The sequence below is a fragment of the Sinocyclocheilus grahami genome, unplaced genomic scaffold (genome assembly GCF_001515645.1).
Source record: "Sinocyclocheilus grahami isolate Dianchi unplaced genomic scaffold, SAMN03320097.WGS_v1.1 scaffold900.1, whole genome shotgun sequence".
NCBI classification, from domain to species: domain Eukaryota; kingdom Metazoa; phylum Chordata; class Actinopteri; order Cypriniformes; family Cyprinidae; genus Sinocyclocheilus; species Sinocyclocheilus grahami.
In genome coordinates, this window is record NW_015506079.1 from 179,693 (window position 1) to 198,264 (window position 18,572).

The 18,572-nt window shown below is 39.8% G+C and overlaps 1 protein-coding gene across 1 annotated transcript in view; it reads right to left on the reverse strand.

Annotated features, from left to right (window-relative positions):
- Positions 1–7,194: 7,194 nt before the first annotated feature.
- LOC107563973 (protein NLRC5-like) overlaps positions 7,195–18,572 on the reverse strand; it is a 93,301-nt gene continuing 81,923 nt past the window's right edge. Inside the window, 7 exon segments of the mRNA XM_016248938.1 lie at positions 7,195–7,861; positions 8,607–8,768; positions 14,275–14,448; positions 16,192–16,365; positions 16,785–16,958; positions 17,049–17,222; positions 18,255–18,428. Of these exon segments, the coding sequence (XP_016104424.1) occupies positions 7,723–7,861; positions 8,607–8,768; positions 14,275–14,448; positions 16,192–16,365; positions 16,785–16,958; positions 17,049–17,222; positions 18,255–18,428 (1,171 nt within the window). The 3' untranslated portion in view covers positions 7,195–7,722.

Here is an 18,572-nt window from a genome sequence, read left to right on the forward strand (position 1 = left end):
TATATATATATATATATTAAACTTTTTCCTTTCTGTGTTGAAAACTTTTAATAATTTTTTTATAGTTAAAATAACTTTTATTAAACGCTACAATTACTGTACAGCAGCATAATATTTTCATATAGTTCAATTTTTTAATAACTATCAATAAAGAAATTAGATCATTAACTTTCTTTTTTGTTTGTGAAACTGGAATTGATCACACCTTTTTTTTTTCAATCAGCAGACACCAGAAAACATTAAAGAAATGATGCTGAAAATGTTAATTAAGCTGCGTATTTAAACAAATTTATACAAAAATATATAAAATAAATATACGGAACTCTGTGGACTGCTCAGTTCACCTCTGAAGACATGTGCATGGTATAGCATCCATGACATCATTGCTGCAAGAGGTGGGGGCCAGCACTGATGACGTCATCATTATGAGGGGGGCATATATACAACACACTTTAAATGAGCTTGAACTACTTTAATTTCAGACAGCTGTTTTTAGTATGACGGTGTAGCGATCCTAACTGAGTGAAACTTTTCCCACACTGATCACATGTAAAAGGCTTCTCTCCACTTTGGGCCTTCTCATGTGTTTTTTCTCCAGTGTGAAATCTCTGGTGCTTTCTCAATGTCACAGCTGCAGTAAAGGTCTTCCCACATTCAAAGCACATGTGATCCTTCACACCACTGTGTCTTTTCTGGTGAATTTTTAAATTACCCAGCTGACTAAAACTCTTTCCACATGAAGAACACATGTAAGGCTTCTCCTTTGTATGAACTTTCATGTGGGTCTTTAGGGATTCTGCCCTAAAAATGTTTTTTTACCACATTGAGCAAAGTTAAACGGTCTTTCTCCAGAGTGACAGCGCAGATGTATTTTAAGAGTGTATGCATGTCTGAAACTTAGAATTAGATGAGTATGGTTTCTCTCCAGTGTGGATTTTCATGTGTGACTTAAGGGCTCCTTTTAGTGTAAAACTATTCCCGCACTGAACACACGTGTGCGGCTTCTCTCCGGTGTGGATCATCTCATGATTCTTCAGATTTCCAGTCTGACTGAATCTCATGTCACAGTGTGAACACTTGTAAGGTTTTTCTCCAGTGTGAATTCTCTGGTGCCGATTCAATACAGCTGCTGTTGTATAAGTGTTTCCACAATCAAAGCACATATGATCCTTTGCACCGCTGTGACTTCTCTGGTGTAATTTTAAATAATCCATTCGAGAAAAACTCTTTTCACACAAACAAATGTAAGTTTTCTGCTTTGTATGAACTGTTATTTAAACAATATAACAATGGCTTGTTCGAACTCCGTGAGAACATATGCTTAAACAGATCAACATTGTGAAATAAAACCAAATTTTAAAAATAAAGGTTAATTAATATTTAAAATAGATGTGATATTAGCTAAAAGCATTTTAAACCCCGTTTGAGATGGAATTAGATACGATGCTCAAAACGAACTATTGCTCCACATCATGACTGCGTAGACCACTAAACCATTCTAGACCATGAAAGAATACTATGATTAAAATAAGAAACTTAGTTCAAATATAAATAAGAACCGCCGGACATCAGATGTATAGGGAATCTGTTTATTTAAACATTAAAGTAATATCGCGCTTTGAGATAGATGTAGTGCATTTAAAACGTTTGACAAACTTATTTAGATAATAAACCATATTAAATAAACCACTCTCGCAGCGGACCGAAATGACAGGACCGGTGGGGGTGCGACACACACACAGCCATGAGCACACTCATGCACACGGAGGGGGAGAGAGAGGGTGAGAGAGCGATACTGATTTAAAGTTTAAACCAAGCACAATTTTTGTAAACCTGTCATTTGAAGAATCGTGATGCTTGCTCAAAGGCCACATCTGGACATCTAACAGGTCACGGGGTCAACACGCCGTGGTGGTTGCGATGCGGATGGTCGTGATGTGGGTGGTCACAACGTGGATGGGCCTCGTGGGGGGAAGGGAAAGGTCACAAGGGTCAAAGTCATCAATCAAAAATGACGTTTGCTGTCGGGTAGGAACTACTGCCGACTTTCCACTGTCTCCGACGTTTGGACACGATTGTCGCATCTCTCCCCCTAGCAGCAGTCGCACAGAACTTTCAAACTGGTCGTGAGTCAACCGTTACCCTCAACTTATTCACTATGGTAAAATTAATGATTTTAATGAATGTATGAACACAAAACAAATGACCCCTGAAATAAAATCATAGTAGGTTGTATGGGGCTAATCAACGTACATTCATCCTTCCTTCATTTATATGAATTTTGCCAGTGCTACACCATGATGTTTTGGGGTGATGTGCAGTGCCATTTGACCTCCAAACATGGTGTGCATTATGGCATTCAAAGAGTACAATTTTTGTCTGATCTGACCAGACTATATTCTCCCAGTATTTCACAGGCTTGTCTAAATGTTGTGCAGCAAGCTTTAAACGAGCTTCAACATGCTTTTTCTTCAGCAATGGAGTCTTGCATGGTGAGCGTGTATGCAGGCCATGGCGGTTGAGTGCATTACTTATTGTTTTCTTTGAAACAATTGTACATGCTTATTCCAGGTCTTTCTGAAGCTCTCCACAAGTGGTCCTTGGCTCTTGGACAACTGTTCTGATAATTCTTTTCACTCCTGTCAGAAATCTTACGATTTCAGCTTACGAGCACCTGGTCATGGCCGATTTATGGTAAAATAATTTTCTTTCCACTTCTGTATTATGGCCCCTACACTCTTAAAAATAAAGGTGCTTCAAAAGTTTCTTCAAGCGATGCCATAGAAGAACCATTTTTGGTTCCACAAAGAACCATTCAGTCAAAGGTTCTTTAAAGAACCATCTCTTTCTTACCTTTTTGTAATCTGAAGAACCTTCTTTCACTACAACGAACCTTTTGTGAAACAGCAAGGTTCTTCAGATGTTAAAGGTTCTTTATGGAACCATTTAGACAAAAAGGTTCTTCTATGGCATCGTGAAGAACCTTTATTTTTAAGAGTGTACAGTGCTCATTGGAACATTCAGAAGTATAGAAATGCTTCTGTAACCAATGCCATCAGAATGTTTTGCAAAAATAAGGTTGCGAGGGTCTTGAGAGAGCTCTTTGTTTTTACCCATCATGAAACGTTTCTTGTGTGACACGTTGGTCATGAGACAAGTCAGGACTGAACCAGCTAATATTAATTTCCACTGAGGGGCAGGATTGTTTTCTAATTACTGATAGATTTCAGCTGGTGTCTTGGCTTTCCATGCCTTTTTGCACCTCCCTATATTCATGTGTTCAATACTTTTTCCCTGGGTCATTCCACTTCATTACACAGAACTTAATTTCTGAACTTATTTGTTTTGCTTTCTTTGTATGTATGGATTACTTGGATTTTTACCAACACCTGGAGTAAATTTCATGTCAACAGCACCTTTAGAAATATATTTACTGAGAAAAATGGTGATGTGTTCAATACTTATTTTACCTGCCGTAGATCTTCACTCAACCGTTTTGAAATAATTTATTTTAGTTTGTGGTGTAACTGCTCATTGGAACATTCAGAAGTATAGAAATGCTTCTGTAACCAATGCCATCAGAATGTTTTGCAAAAATAAGGTTGCGAGGGTCTTGAGAGAGCTCTTTGTTTTTACCCATCATGAAACGTTTCTTGTGTGACACGTTGGTCATGAGACAAGTCAGGACTGAACCAGCTAATATTAATTTCCACTGAGGGGCAGGATTGTTTTCTAATTACTGATAGATTTCAGCTGGTGTCTTGGCTTTCCATGCCTTTTTGCACCTCCCTATATTCATGTGTTCAATACTTTTTCCCTGGGTCATTCCACTTCATTACACAGAACTTAATTTCTGAACTTATTTGTTTTGCTTTCTTTGTATGTATGGATTACTTGGATTTTTACCAACACCTGGAGTAAATTTCATGTCAACAGCACCTTTAGAAATATATTTACTGAGAAAAATGGTGATGTGTTCAATACTTATTTTACCTGCCGTAGATCTTCACTCAACCGTTTTGAAATAATTTATTTTAGTTTGTGGTGTAACCATGTTTTCCTCTCCTCACAAATTTCCATGTGATAGACAGAATGTACTCGTTTTTGGACCCATTTATCTTGGGTTAACTGCCTAAACTGACAATGCTGGAGGGGTCCCTTCTGTTGAGAATCTCTAATTTGTGCTGTCTCCACAACTGTCCCTTTATTTGAAACTAGGCCTGGTGCCACATTGACAGCATCTCTGGCTTTTTTGTCTGAAGATTGGAATTTTCTGTGCGTTAAGCTCTGTTCATATGCTGGTCGACTTTTTCACCTAGCATCGTCTTTCTTCAGAATCTGTATGTAGATGTGATTTAAGACTATTTACATGATACATATTCTGTGCACATTTGTTTATTCAATTATATTCTAAAATGTATTTGTATAATCAACATTTTATAACATTTGACTGTTTTAATACTTTCATTTTAAATAACAAAGAACAGGTGTGAAATGTAAATGAACAAAATAGATAATTGTATTCTTGACTAAAGAAATGCTAATTTTGCCATCACTATAATTTAGTAAAAGCAATTTAACATTTCAAACAGAACAAACTGAGAGACTTACAATGTTAACTTCGGTCGTGAAGCCTCTGTGATCAACGCTCAGTCCTGAGGAGGAACATTTGATGCAGAATATTTCCCCTTGTAAACTTCCTTTCCGTTGAATGAAAATAGAGAGATTATACTTAAGCACTATAAACATGCACCAAAAAAAAAAAAAACTTAAGGCACTAACTTAACACATCCTCCTAATTTTCTATGGTTTGGCCAAACACCACATTTAAATAATGGGCATTCCCCCAGCCATAACATGCAGTTTGTTGGATCAGGAAAGAAGAGACAATGAGTCAAGTGTCAGATGAGAAGTGGTCCAGAACACAGAAATCATTACTAAACATATATCCCTTTCTGTTTGCTCCAGCATTAGCATACTTCCCAGTTTCTGGTTGCAACATGTACTTGTTGGTCAGTTCTTAACAGAAACATAGGAGGTAGTTCAGCCTTGCATATAAAACTATTACACAGTATGAGAAGAATAAAGACGAAAAAAGTATATATGATCCTACATTTACAATATGCCAATACATAATACAGTACAATACAAAACAATGGCAAAAAGGAAGATGATAATGGTTAAACAAAAAGCATTATACTATCCAGACTACCGACTGTGAAAGCACCAACATCAAATATGGGGGATTTTGGGTACATAAATGCTGTCAACTGGCAATACTAAAGTTTACTTAGTCTGGGTTGATGTAGTGAACAGACTCCATCTTACGTCAGTCAAAGCATTGTCTTATGTACAGACATAGGCTACTTGTTCATTATGAGACAGAAGGATACAGAACGTAATACAAATTTAAATAAATATATTTTGTATATAAAATGTAAAAAAAATTAAATATATGCAAAACAATTGTAAAATTTGGTCAAACAAATTATGTAATAAGAGATAAAAAATAACATATTGATAGGACTGAATCTGTGTATATGTAGCTCACAATAACACAATTTTAATTTTAGACTTTCAGTTTGTATCATTTGATATCACAGTTATGAGCACTTTTTTAATTGCTTCATTATGGATGAGTTTAACCCTTTGGGCGCCAGGGATTTTTGGAAAAATGCTGGATTTTGACATGAAGATTTCAAAAGCTTGTGGCTTGAAAGGGCTTAAAGATAGAGATCTACTGTAAATTAGAAAAACATTGGGCATGACCGAGAGTTTATGAGGGGTGTAAATATACTCATCTAATTAGCATATTATGACGTCCTCGGGGCGGCCATATTGAATTTCATAATATTCAGGAAATAGTAGATATTGAATTGATGTTTGAACTTATTTGCCTGTTTTTTTGTCTTTTTATCCTCATTCCAAATGATCAGAAAAGAGGAAACCAACAAAAAAAACAGGAGAAAGTACCAAATTATTACTATATTACTATACTATATAGTAGTAAAACGCATGTGAACAGTAGCCTACTTTTTGATCAGTTCATCAGTAATATTCAGGAAATAATAGATATTGAATGGATGTTTGAACTTATTTGCCTGTTTTTTTGTCTTTTTATCCTCATTCCAAATGATCAGAAAAGAGGAAACCAACAAAAAAAACAGGAGAAAGTACCAAATTATTACTATATTACTATACTATATAGTAGTAAAACGCATGTGAACAGTAGCCTACTTTTTGATCAGTTCATCAGTAATATTCAGGAAACATTCAGGAAATCTGGAATTGGGTTTCAGCTGTTGGGAGTTTAGAAACTGATGAGCATATCTGTTGGTTTCATTTGTAATGAGGTTCCAGAAGTCATCAGTCAGAAAGAGGGACAGAAAGTCTAAGGGTGCAGCACCTATCCAACAGGCTCATCAAAGCATTTGATCCAGTCCTGATACACTTCTTCATCTCTCAAATAAACCCAGCCACCATCATTATTATGTAGACCTTAAACTGAATACTAAATTAACAATAAACATTTAACATTACTCGCATGCTTCTATTAATACTGCATTATTTCATTTGAAGGTCTGAGCCTTTCCAACCAGTAAACTTTCGATTTGTTAAGCAGCTATTTGAAGTTGTAGTAGCTGTAAGTTTGGCATTTTTGTATTTCTTAATTGCAGTTTAGCAACATCTCGGCAAAATTACCACCACAGATTTATTACAGTACTAAATGGAGAACCTTCTGAGAATTCCTCATCTAACGGTGACCTTTTCTTGTTCTGTTGATTCCACAGGATCCTCCTGAGCTTTAGACCAGGATGTTAACCACCCACCAAAGCTACCAATGTAGTTCACACCAGCTCTCCAGCTGAGCAAATGTTCTTTCTCCAGGCTGTCAGGAGGAATCAGAAGAGAACAACAGTGTTGAGTGGAACAAGTTTGAAATAATTACTATATTTCAATTACTTTGAGTACAAAGTAGACTGTAACAAAGATTACATTTCTGTAATCAGTTTAGTTACTGATTTTAAACTATTTGACACACAGATTTTAAAACAATGTACATGATGTTTGTTTGTTTGTGTTACTAATTTGTGAATTACTTCATTACTTCAATTATTCTGCAAGGGAGAATAAAACAGGAGAAAGTACTAGATTATTACTATATTACTATACTATATAGTAGTAAAACGCATGAGAACAGTAGCCTACTTTTTGATCAGTTCATCAGTAATATTCAGGAAACATTCAGGAAATCTGGAATTGGGTTTCAGCTGTTGGGAGTTTAGAAACTGATGAGCATATCTGTTGGTTTCATTTGTAATGAGGTTCCAGAAGTCATCAGTCAGAAAGAGGGACAGAAAGTCTAAGGGTGCAGCACCTATCCAACAGGCTCATCAAAGCATTTGATCCAGTCCTGATACACTTCTTCATCTCTCAAATAAACCCAGCCACCATCATTATTATGTAGACCTTAAACTGAATACTAAATTAACAATAAACATTTAACATTACTCGCATGCTTCTATTAATACTGCATTATTTCATTTGAAGGTCTGAGCCTTTCCAACCAGTAAACTTTCGATTTGTTAAGCAGCTATTTGAAGTTGTAGTAGCTGTAAGTTTGGCATTTTTGTATTTCTTAATTGCAGTTTAGCAACATCTCGGCAAAATTACCACCACAGATTTATTACAGTACTAAATGGAGAACCTTCTGAGAATTCCTCATCTAACGGTGACCTTTTCTTGTTCTGTTGATTCCACAGGATCCTCCTGAGCTTTAGACCAGGATGTTAACCACCCACCAAAGCTACCAATGTAGTTCACACCAGCTCTCCAGCTGAGCAAATGTTCTTTCTCCAGGCTGTCAGGAGGAATCAGAAGAGAACAACAGTGTTGAGTGGAACAAGTTTGAAATAATTACTATATTTCAATTACTTTGAGTACAAAGTAGACTGTAACAAAGATTACATTTCTGTAATCAGTTTAGTTACTGATTTTAAACTATTTGACACACAGATTTTAAAACAATGTACATGATGTTTGTTTGTTTGTGTTACTAATTTGTGAATTACTTCATTACTTCAATTATTCTGCAAGGGAACATCGCTTGATTGTGCCATCCCAAAGAAGCACAAAATCACTTTTACAGACTTTTAAATTTAATGTTCCCTCCTGGTGGAATGACCTGCCCAACTCAATCCCAGCAGCTGAGTCCTTAACCATCTTCAAGAATCGGCTAAAAACACATCTCTTCCATCTTTATTTGACCCTCTAACTCTAGCACTCTCTAATCTAATTCTATTCTTAAAAAAAAACTAACCCTAGCTTTCTAATTTTTTTTGTATTCTATCTGTTTTCTTTTCATTTATTATACAATTAACAAAAGCAAAAAGACCTCTAACACTGGCTTGCTCTATTCTTTTATCTGTTTTCTTTTTATTTATTATATTATTTAAAAACCCTTGCTACGTGTACTGCATTAAGCTAACTGAGACTGTCTTCGATTGTCCTCAATTGTAAGTCGCTTTGGATAAAAGCGTCTGCTAAATGACTAAATGTAAATGTAAATGTGTTAGCATGATTGCAATAAAAGAATGTTTACTCACTTCAGTTCACAGTTTGAGTCTTGCAGCACATCAATGAGCTGCTGCTTTGAGTCTCCTATTTTATTGTTACTCAGATCAAGCTCTTTTAAAAACAGCAGTACTTTTGTTTCAGCCAAAGACTGAGCCAAACAAGCAACATCTGTAATGCCACAGTCATTTAGACTAGAAAGAGAAAGACAGACAGAGGAAGAAAAATTATTTTTACTTTCACCCAGAGGGCACAGTTACGCATGTGCACTTGCACTGTTGCTTCAGCAATGCATGTGTCACTCCCAGACAGTCAGTCAACCGCTGTGAGTGAAGGAGACAGACTGAATAAAAATACAGTTCACTTTCTGACAGTAGCCGTTTCCCCGAAAGCCCACATAAACAAAATAGACTGCACTTTCTATTTCTTCACAGAGAAGAAAGGAAGTCAAACAGTATTTACGTGTTTTCAAACAGCCATTCAGATTTTTGTATTCACTATGGTGTTTACTGAACAACACTAAATACTTAAATACTTAGCATTTATTTTCAAACATTTAGTTTTACTTAAACATATTCACATTTCACACTAAAACATGCCAGAAAATATATTTTATATTATTTAACAATATAGCTGTGTACTTTTGCACTTTAACCTGTTTGAAACATTTGATTAATTTAACAATTTTGTGTACTGTTATATTGTATTTTCAAAATCACTTGTTAAAGATTTTTGTTATATCATTTTTCAGAAAAAAGTTTTATGGTTTTATGAAAATAGTTTTTAACCTTTAGACAAAATATCAAAGAAAAACATTGTGTATGTGTTTTATGTTTTGTATGTTTTATGTTCACGCCCTGCCCCAGTTCCTTTCTTCCTGGAGGTGCATGAGGAGCTGATGAAGTTGTGGACGGCCCTTTTTTCATCTGGAAGCCACTCGTCCGCCTCTTTCATCCTCACTACCCTTGAAGGCAGGGTGGCTAGGGTTGACATTGACATTCCCCAGGTGGAGAGTGCGGTTGCGGTGCACCTGTGCCCGCAAAACGCTGCCACTTGGGAGGAATCGTCCTCGTCTCCCATCCAAAGCCTGTAAGCTGACGGTGGCTCTCACCCCAAAGCTTACAGTGCTGCGGGCCAAGCCACCTCTGTCCTGCATGCCATGGCAATCCTGCAGGTCCACCGAGCCAAGGCACTCAAACAAATGCATGAGGGTAGTACCGACCCGGGGTTGATGCAGGAGCTGCGCTTGGTGACCGACTTTGCTCTCCGGTCACGGCACGGTCCCTCAGGAAGGCGGTGTCCACTCTTGTGACCCTAGAGCGCCATCTATGGCTCAGCCTTGTTGAGATGAGTAACGTCAACAAAGTGCGCTTTTCTTGATGCTCCTATCTCCCAGGCTGGGCTATTCGACAAACACTGTCGAGGACTTCGCCCAGCAGTCTCGGCAGTACAAAGGCAGACTGAGGCTATCCAGCACATCCGGCCCCGGCGTGATCCTCCACCTGCCACCGTTCCGCCGCGGGCCACGCCTCAGCCTACCCGTCACCAAGGGCGCTCTCCTGCGGCTGCTCCACCCACATCCATGGTGCTGAGACCATGTCGAGCTCGGTCGTGTTGAGCCTTGCACGGGAGCGCGGTGCCCTCACCCCCTGTGTCAGCTGGCCCCTAAGTCCTCCAGGAAAATGACGAGGCGGCCCTGACACAGACAGCCCAGAGATGCGAGGAACTGCTTTTCTTCCAAAGATGGCAAGGAGAGCGCCACTCCTTCCCCGGAGGAGGGCCGGGTGAGGAATCTTTTGTTTAATTTGTTCTGTTCCGGTACTGGCCCAAGGGCCAGCGGTAACCACATTCTCAAATAAAGAGCAGTTTCCTTTTCCTCTGGGCCATCAGGCTCGTGGGTTAACAGTGAGCGACACACTGCCTCCTCACTCTCGCCCATGACGTCCCCTATTGCCAGCGGCCAAGAGATTGCGGTTTGGGGATGCAATGCCTTTCCACACATCTCCGGTCGGTCCCTTCGGGGACATGGGGAGCCCTGACGTGACGAGTCAGAACGTGGTGGTTTCTGGGCCATCTAGCACGACTTCCCACTGCTGCACCACTGCGGGTATTTCGGTTGTCCCTTTGGTGCCACTCGCACGGGGTTTGAGGGCGTGGCTCACGCTGCCCAACCTGTCCCACTGGCTCATTTGGACAGTCTGACTCGGCAAAGCGATTCAGTTCGCCAGGCGACCCCCCCCCCCAGGTTCAGTGGCGTCCTCGAGACATTCTGCAGTCTCGCAGCTCGGATTGCTTCATATGAGACCACTTCAGGACTGGTTACACTCCCAAGTCCCGAGATGGGAATGGCGCCGTGGTACAGTTCGCATGACCATCACGCCAACACGTGGCTGCTCATTCAGCCCCTGGATGGACCTAGTCTTTCTACAGGTCGGGGTGCCCTTAGAACAAGTGTCTTGGCATGTTGTTGTAACGATGGATGCCTCCAGTGCGGGCTGGTGCACTACATACAATGGACAGGCAGCCTCTGGGTTCTGGACAGGGCCTCGACTGCTTTGGCACATCAACTGCCTCGAGTTGCTGGCAGTGCTACTATCCTTGCAGCGGTGCGGCTGCTGCTGCTTGGGTAGCACGTGTTGGTCCGCATGGTCAACACTGCAACCGTTTCGCACATCAACTGGCAGGGTTGTCTACGATCACGTCGCATGTCACAACTCGCCTGCCATCTCCTCCTCTGGAGTCAGACGCGGTGCAAGTCGCTGCATGCTGTCCACATCCTGGGGGAGCTCAATCATGCAGCCAAAGTGCTCTCACGACAGCTCACGTTCCCCGGATAATGGCGACTCCATCCTGAGACGGTCCGGCTGTTCTGGAGTCGATTCGGGGAAGCTCAGGTAAGCCTGGTTGCCTCCCATAAGTCCTCCAAGGTCAGCGAGGACGAGGGACAGGTCTTGCTGGTTGCGCCGTATTGGCCCACCCAGACCTGGTTTTCGGAACTCATGCTCCTTGTGACAGCCCCACCTGGTGCATTCCTCTGAGGAAGGACCTCCTTTCTCAGGGGCTCGGCACCATGTGGCACCCGCGTCCAGATCTCGGAACCTCCATGTGTGGCTCCTGGACGAGATGTGGCAGACTTGGGTGTTTTGTCCACCAGCGGTGGAAGACACTATCACTCAGGCCAGAGCCCTCTCTACGAGGCGAGCTTTTGCCTTGGAGTGGAGTCTGTTCGCGATCTGGTGTTCTTATCACCAAGAAGACCCCCGAAGGTGCACGATTGGAGAAGTGCTTTCTTTCCTGCAAGAGAGGTTGAAGCGTAGGTTGTCACCAGTGCTTAATTTGTAAATTGCAAGGTCCCGGAGCAAAGCAGGGTAACGGATCCGGCATGTGATTAGAGGAGGGAGAGGTAACGGAGCATTCGCGCAATCACTTGGTGGACCAATTTACGTGATTAACAGCGTGCATCAGTTTCTTTTATCAGGGTTCATACGGTCATGGAAAACCTGGAAAAGCCATGAATTTTTAAACCAGCAATTTACATGCCTGGAAAAGTTTTGGAAACGTCATAGTATTTTATTTAACAAATCTCTGTATAATAGAGTTATATTTAATCAGGTCCTGAATTTCGGTGGGGAATTGTGCATGTTTAGGCTATAGTTTTACTAATTTCCGCATCTTTCAAGTTTATAATGAGGGAAATTCCTGCAAACATTTATTCAATATAGTAGGTTAAATGAGTAAATAAATCCACACAAATTATTAGATAAAATCAGTCATTTGAAAACTGCATGAGTGATTAAGCTCTGCATGAGTGATTAAGCTGTACCATGTCTTGTCTCTTTCACTCTCTCACTGTCTCATCCAAGACTTTCGCTCACATTTCGGGACAATTAAGCAGCCAAATACACACAAAATGACATAAAAATGGCCGTACTGGTGAGTATCCTCGTAAGCACTTGGTTTTGTCTTAAATGTAAACAGTTGAGAACGAAAATGCATGTGTATCCGTTCATTCAGTCTTGTGAAAGCAGCCTAAGGGGCTGTTCACATGTCGTGTCTTTTGCGCACTCAAGTTCGTTATTTCAAATGTTCGGCTATTGCGCTCATAATAGAAGATTTTTCATGAAATATATATCATATGCACGCTATAGGTCAGCATGAACGTCTTTCAATGGCACGTGAGGAGGGGGATCCGCCAAAATGAGGTGCCGGATCGGATTTCGGAGGTGCCGGATCCAGATCTGGCTTGTTCCGGCACAAATTAAGCCCTGGCTGTCACCCTCCACCTTGAAAGTGTATGTGGCTGCTATCGCAGCACATCACAATGCAGTGGACGGCCGGTCCCTGGGAAAGCACAATCTCATCATGAGGTTCCTGAGGGGTGCCTGGAGGTTACATCCTCCTAGGCCACCCCTGGTGCCCTCCTGGGATCTCTCTATTGTCCTGGCTGGACTGCAGAGGGGTTCCTTTGAACCGCTGGATTTAATCAAGCTTAAATTCCTGTCTGCTAGAAGACAGTGCTACTGTCTACTAGAAGACAGCGCTCCTGACCTCACTCTCATCCATCAAGAGGGTCGGGGACCTCCAAGAATTTTCAGTGAGCGAAGAGTGCCTTGTGTTTGGGCCGGCCTACTCTCACGTTGTCCTGAGACCCTGGCCTGGATACGTGCCCAAAGTTCCCACCACAGCTTTTCATGGTCAGGTGGTGGACCTGTAAGCACTACCCTCAGAGGAGGCAGATCCAGCCTTGGCGTTGCTGTGTCCTGTAAGAGCGTTGCGCATATATGTGCACCGCACCTGGAGCTTCAGAAGCTCTGAGCAGCTCTTTGTCTGCTACGGAGGTCAGCAGAAAGGGAAGGATGTCTCCAAGCAGAGGTGGGCCCACTGGAAAGTGGATGCCATTGGCTTGATGTACCAATCCCAAGGCGAGCTGTGCCCCCTGGGTGTGAGGGCTCACTGCACACGGAGTGTTGCCTCCTCCTAGGCATTGGTGCATGGCGCCTCTCTGGCAGACATCTGTAGAGATGCGGTTTGGGCGACACCGAACATCTTCACGAGATTCACAGGCTCCGCATTGAGCCGGTTTCTTCACGTGTGTTGGGTAACAGGTAAGTGGCGGAAAAGAGCTGGCCGGTGTCACGCTTGCTGTGCCATTCCACCTCAACCAGGGATGCGAGCACCTTTTTCCTCCTCCAGTAAAGTTCCCTGGACGGCGAACCCTGGTGGAGTTCCTCCAGCACCCATCAGTCAGACTGGGCAGAGCAGTCTGACGCCAGGCCCAGTACTGGTGTTAGCTTGCCCGGGTCTCCGGTCAGCCCCTGTACTGGGCTAGGTGTCCATAAGGTTTGATTCCCATCTGGCAATCCCATATGTGTATTCTTCCACGGTAAGGCTGCCCTCTTGGTAAAATCATGTCTTCCCTTTGACAGATCCCTCTGTCAGGTTCTGCTGGCAGCCGCTCCTCCCTACTCCTAGGTAGGACCTGCCTCAGAGGCTTATTCCATATGTAGTACTCCCCCAGGCCTGGGTCAGTCCATATTAGTGTCTCCACATGTCACCTCCTTTCGGGTAGGATGTGGGCTCTGTAGCGCCCTTATAATGTGAACCCAGACTCATTATGAGATACTGAGTAAAAGTGTTTGTTAAATTGCAATGTTGAAATGATTTTAAGCATTTTCTTTTTTGTATGTGAGTGTCACTGACCTCAATCTCTCTAGTTTACAGTGTGAATTATTCATTATGTCACACAGGATCTGCAATCCTTTGTTTTCTATTTTATTCCCACTGAGGTCCAGCTCTCTCAGGTGTGAAAGGTTTGAACACAGATCTGAAGTCAGGATGAAACAATGTTTCTCTGTAATTCTGCATCCACACAGACTGAAGACAGAAAGAGAAAAGACAAGAAATCATATCCATGTTAAGTTTGTGTGAGTAAAATGTATCATAACTAAATGTCATATAGCACACTAATACAGCAGCAAATCATGAAAACCTAATTACAGAACCATAAACAAATTCCTAGCTAGGATTTGCGGATACTAGATTCAACAGAAGTTTGGACAATTATCACTCAGTCAAATTTTTTTTGTGAATTATAAACGTAGATGTACAAATTTGTGAACTGTATAACTGATTGAAACATTTCAATTGACTAATTTCACATTCTTACTGTGAGAAAATCACAATTTCAATTTAAAGTCATTTAAGTGTAGTTTACTGTTCTTTCCTATTTAAATGGAATATAAGTATATTTAACACCGGTCACAATAGTGACCGTAAAGAAGGTTTTCATTTATAAAGCTCTAAAAATTTTACTGACTGATGTTTTAGTGCATTTCCTGCAAATATGGAAAGAAATAAAGGGTCTCAATTAAATATGTGCATTTTCACATGGTTAGTGCAAATTATCACATGACCAGAGCAGTTTATTTCCTGTTTGCACCATGAGAAGATGATAAGTGTGTTTTACTACAGGCTATAGATGGCGGTCAACCAGATTAGCCAAGAGCAGTCAGGGGCGGAGTTGAAAATGGACACGTCAAGTCAGACACTTTCTGCTCCCGGGTGTGACGCTCACACAGTGTTTGCATATCCTAACACTGATGAAGTGAATTAAATGCAATATTTGACAAATACACAGACGTTTCAGAACCGTTTTCATGAGCAACAGAAACACTTTTTATATACTGCTTAATACATTCTGACTTTGTGGGTGTTTTCAAACTGATGGGTGTTTCTAAATCATGCAATGAAAATTATCCCCCTTACCCCACCCCTAAATCTACCCGTCACTATGGCATCAGCCAATCAGGTAACATGGTCGAAAACGCCCCTCTGCCTTGCCCATCGATCCACATTATCTTTAAGGTGTCTGGTTTAATATATGAATTCACAATTATTAAATTTTGATGAGTGTTGTCATACAATCAGTAAACATGCTGATGATCAAAATTGTGACCTGTGGGATAATTTATATAATAACTTAAGTACATATATAAATCCAATTGCAGTTGTTAGGGAAGGCTGCACTAAAATGTTGCAATGACAAAATATTGCACTAAATTAAAAGTTAAAATGTTACAAATAAGTTACAATATTGATGTTGTAATATTAGTAGCACTAACCTGACAATTTTATGATATACTGTATGATACAATAAAGTAACAATTTTGAAGTATGTTGATGGTTGTATTTTTTTGACATGTATCTCAGTATTCCTATCAGTGTTGTATAAGTGTTTTTATGCATAATTGTAACCTTAGAATGTGATTAAACAGTTTAAAATAGCTGTTTAAAATTTCAAAAATAAGTATTGATTATTTCAAAGGGTTACTAATACTAACCATCATCTGGATATTTTCATGTCTGGAAAAAATTTGGTATTAAGCGGGTTAAGTGAAGAAAGCGAAGTCAAGTTAAATTTACTGCATGCCAGTGTAGTTTGTTACTGTTGCTATTATAAATCACAGTAGTCTGTGTTTCATAAGCAAACCTCCAGAAACATGCATTTCACTACCTCTTAGATTTCACGAAAAGCACCATCAGTGTTACGGAAGCCATTTAACTCTGTCAGAATAATCTATTGTCATGCAAGTTTTTGTACAGTGCAATGATACTAACTGTAGTTTTTCCAGTTTGCATTGTGAACTGCCCAACAGAACACCAAGGTTTTCAACTCCAGAGTCTCCTAGGTGATTCACACTGATGTTCAGCTCTCTCAGGTGTGATGGGTTTGATTTCAGAGCTGAAGTCAGGATGAGACACTGTTTCTCTGTAATACTGCATCTACACAAACTGAAGACAAGAGAAAAGACCATGTTAAGTTCACATGTGAGTTAAATGCATCATGAATAAACACCATACTGTCACTAATACACCACCAAAAACCTGAGAACCTAATTAGATGACCATAAACCAACCATACAAATTTTGCTTAATAAAAACTGATTTAGTGAAAAGTACTATTAGTCCTGTAAAAGCCATGTAACTGTTAAAATAATTTACTGTCATTCATGCTACATCAGCTTTTTGCCTATTCTTCTTTTTTTTCAACATATGAAAATTTTACAGCCAAAAATGTCAAATCCTGGAGTATTTGGAGGAGTTTGTTTTTATTTTTCTACTGACACACATACTGAATCATCAGTCCATCAGCTAATAGCATAATAAACTTTAATCACACTGTAACTGCTGTACAGTATAATGTTACTAACTCTAGTTTTTCCAGCTTGCATTGGGGGTTCATCAGTAGATCACTGAGGTTTGTTGCTCCCAACTGGCCTATTTCATTCCCACTCAAGGCCAGCTCTCTCAGGTGTGATGACATTGATTTCAGAGCTGAAGTCAGAGTTGAACAATCTTCAGCTTTTATAGCACAGTACCTTAACCTGCATTCAGAGAAATGAGATAACCTTTTCATTTTGTTTCCTTAAAATACCAAAACACTAATGTCTTTGTTGTACGTGAATGTTCCTCACCTCAATCTTTCCAGTTTAAATCGTGAATCCTTCAGTATATCATACAATTTATTCACTCTTGTGTGTTTAAGTACATTTCCACTGAGGTCCAGTTCCCTCAGGTGTGATGGGTTTGATTTCAGAGCTGAAGTCAGGAAGACACACTGCTTCTCTTTAATACTGCATTTACACAGACTGAAGACAGAAACAGAAAGGTCAATGGTTCAGATTCTTGACGATTGTCTTATGAAAAGAGCAACAGTAGACATATGTGACCCTGGACCACAAAACCAGTCTTAAGTCGCTGGGGTATATTTGTAGCAATAGCCAAAAATACATTGTATGGGTCAAAATTATAGATTTTTCTTTTATGCCAAAAATCATTAGCACTTTAAGTAAAGATCATGTTCCATGAAGATATTTTGTAAATTTCCTACCGAAAATATATCAAAATCTAATTTTTTATTTGTAATATGCATTGCTAAGAACTTCATTTGGACAACTTTAAAGGCGATTTTATCAATATTTTGATTCTTTTTGCACCCTCAGATTCCAGATTTTCAAATAGTTGTATCTCCAAATATGCCAAATATGGTCCTATCCTAACAAATCATACATTAACGGAAAGCTTTCAGATGATGTATAAATCTCATTTTCGAAAAATTGACCCTTATGACTGGTTTTGTGGCCCAGTGTCACATCTAGCCTTCCAAATAGTCTACAGGTGCATCTCAATAAATGAGAATGTCGTGGAAAAGTTCATTTATTTCAGTAATTCAACTCAAATTGTGAAACCTGTGTATTAAATAAATTCAGTGCACACAGACTGAAGTAGTTTAAGTCTTTGGTTATTTTAATTGTGGTGATTTTGGCGTTTAGTTGTTAATAGATTTTTAAGTTTTTAATGCCAGAACCTGCTGTTTTCTTTCTATTTAAATTTTTTTTTCTCCAAAACTACAGACATAATTTTTTTTGTCTCTTATTCATTGTAGCAGCAAATATGAATCTCATAATATTTCTGCAGAACATGTACACAACCAGTACATTTTATAAAATACTTTAAATGAAATTAAATAAAATGTAATTTAATTAAATCCTATTTAGACACCTATTATTAAAGGTGACAAAAATACAGATATAGTGCTAGGGTTTAAATACTGTAAACTGGGCCTGTTTGACTAAACAGTGACTTTCAATCAAACTGCTGTACAGTATAATGATACTAACGCTAGTATTTCCAGCTTGCATTGTGGGTTCATCAATAGATTGCTAATGTTTTCAAATCCAGAGTCTCCTAGTTTATTCTCACTCAGGTCCAGCTCTCTCAGGTGTGATGCGTTTGATTTTAGAGCTGAAGTCAGGGCAGAACATCCTTCATCTGTCATATCACAGCCTCTTAACCTACATTGGGAAAAAGCAGAAATTAAAACATTCTGTAAAGACAAATGAAGAGGGATCATCTTTATTTCACCAGATCACAAAATAATAATCAAGATACTGAATATAAAGTGTCTTTGTTTAAAAACTGTCAAGGTGATTTTAAGC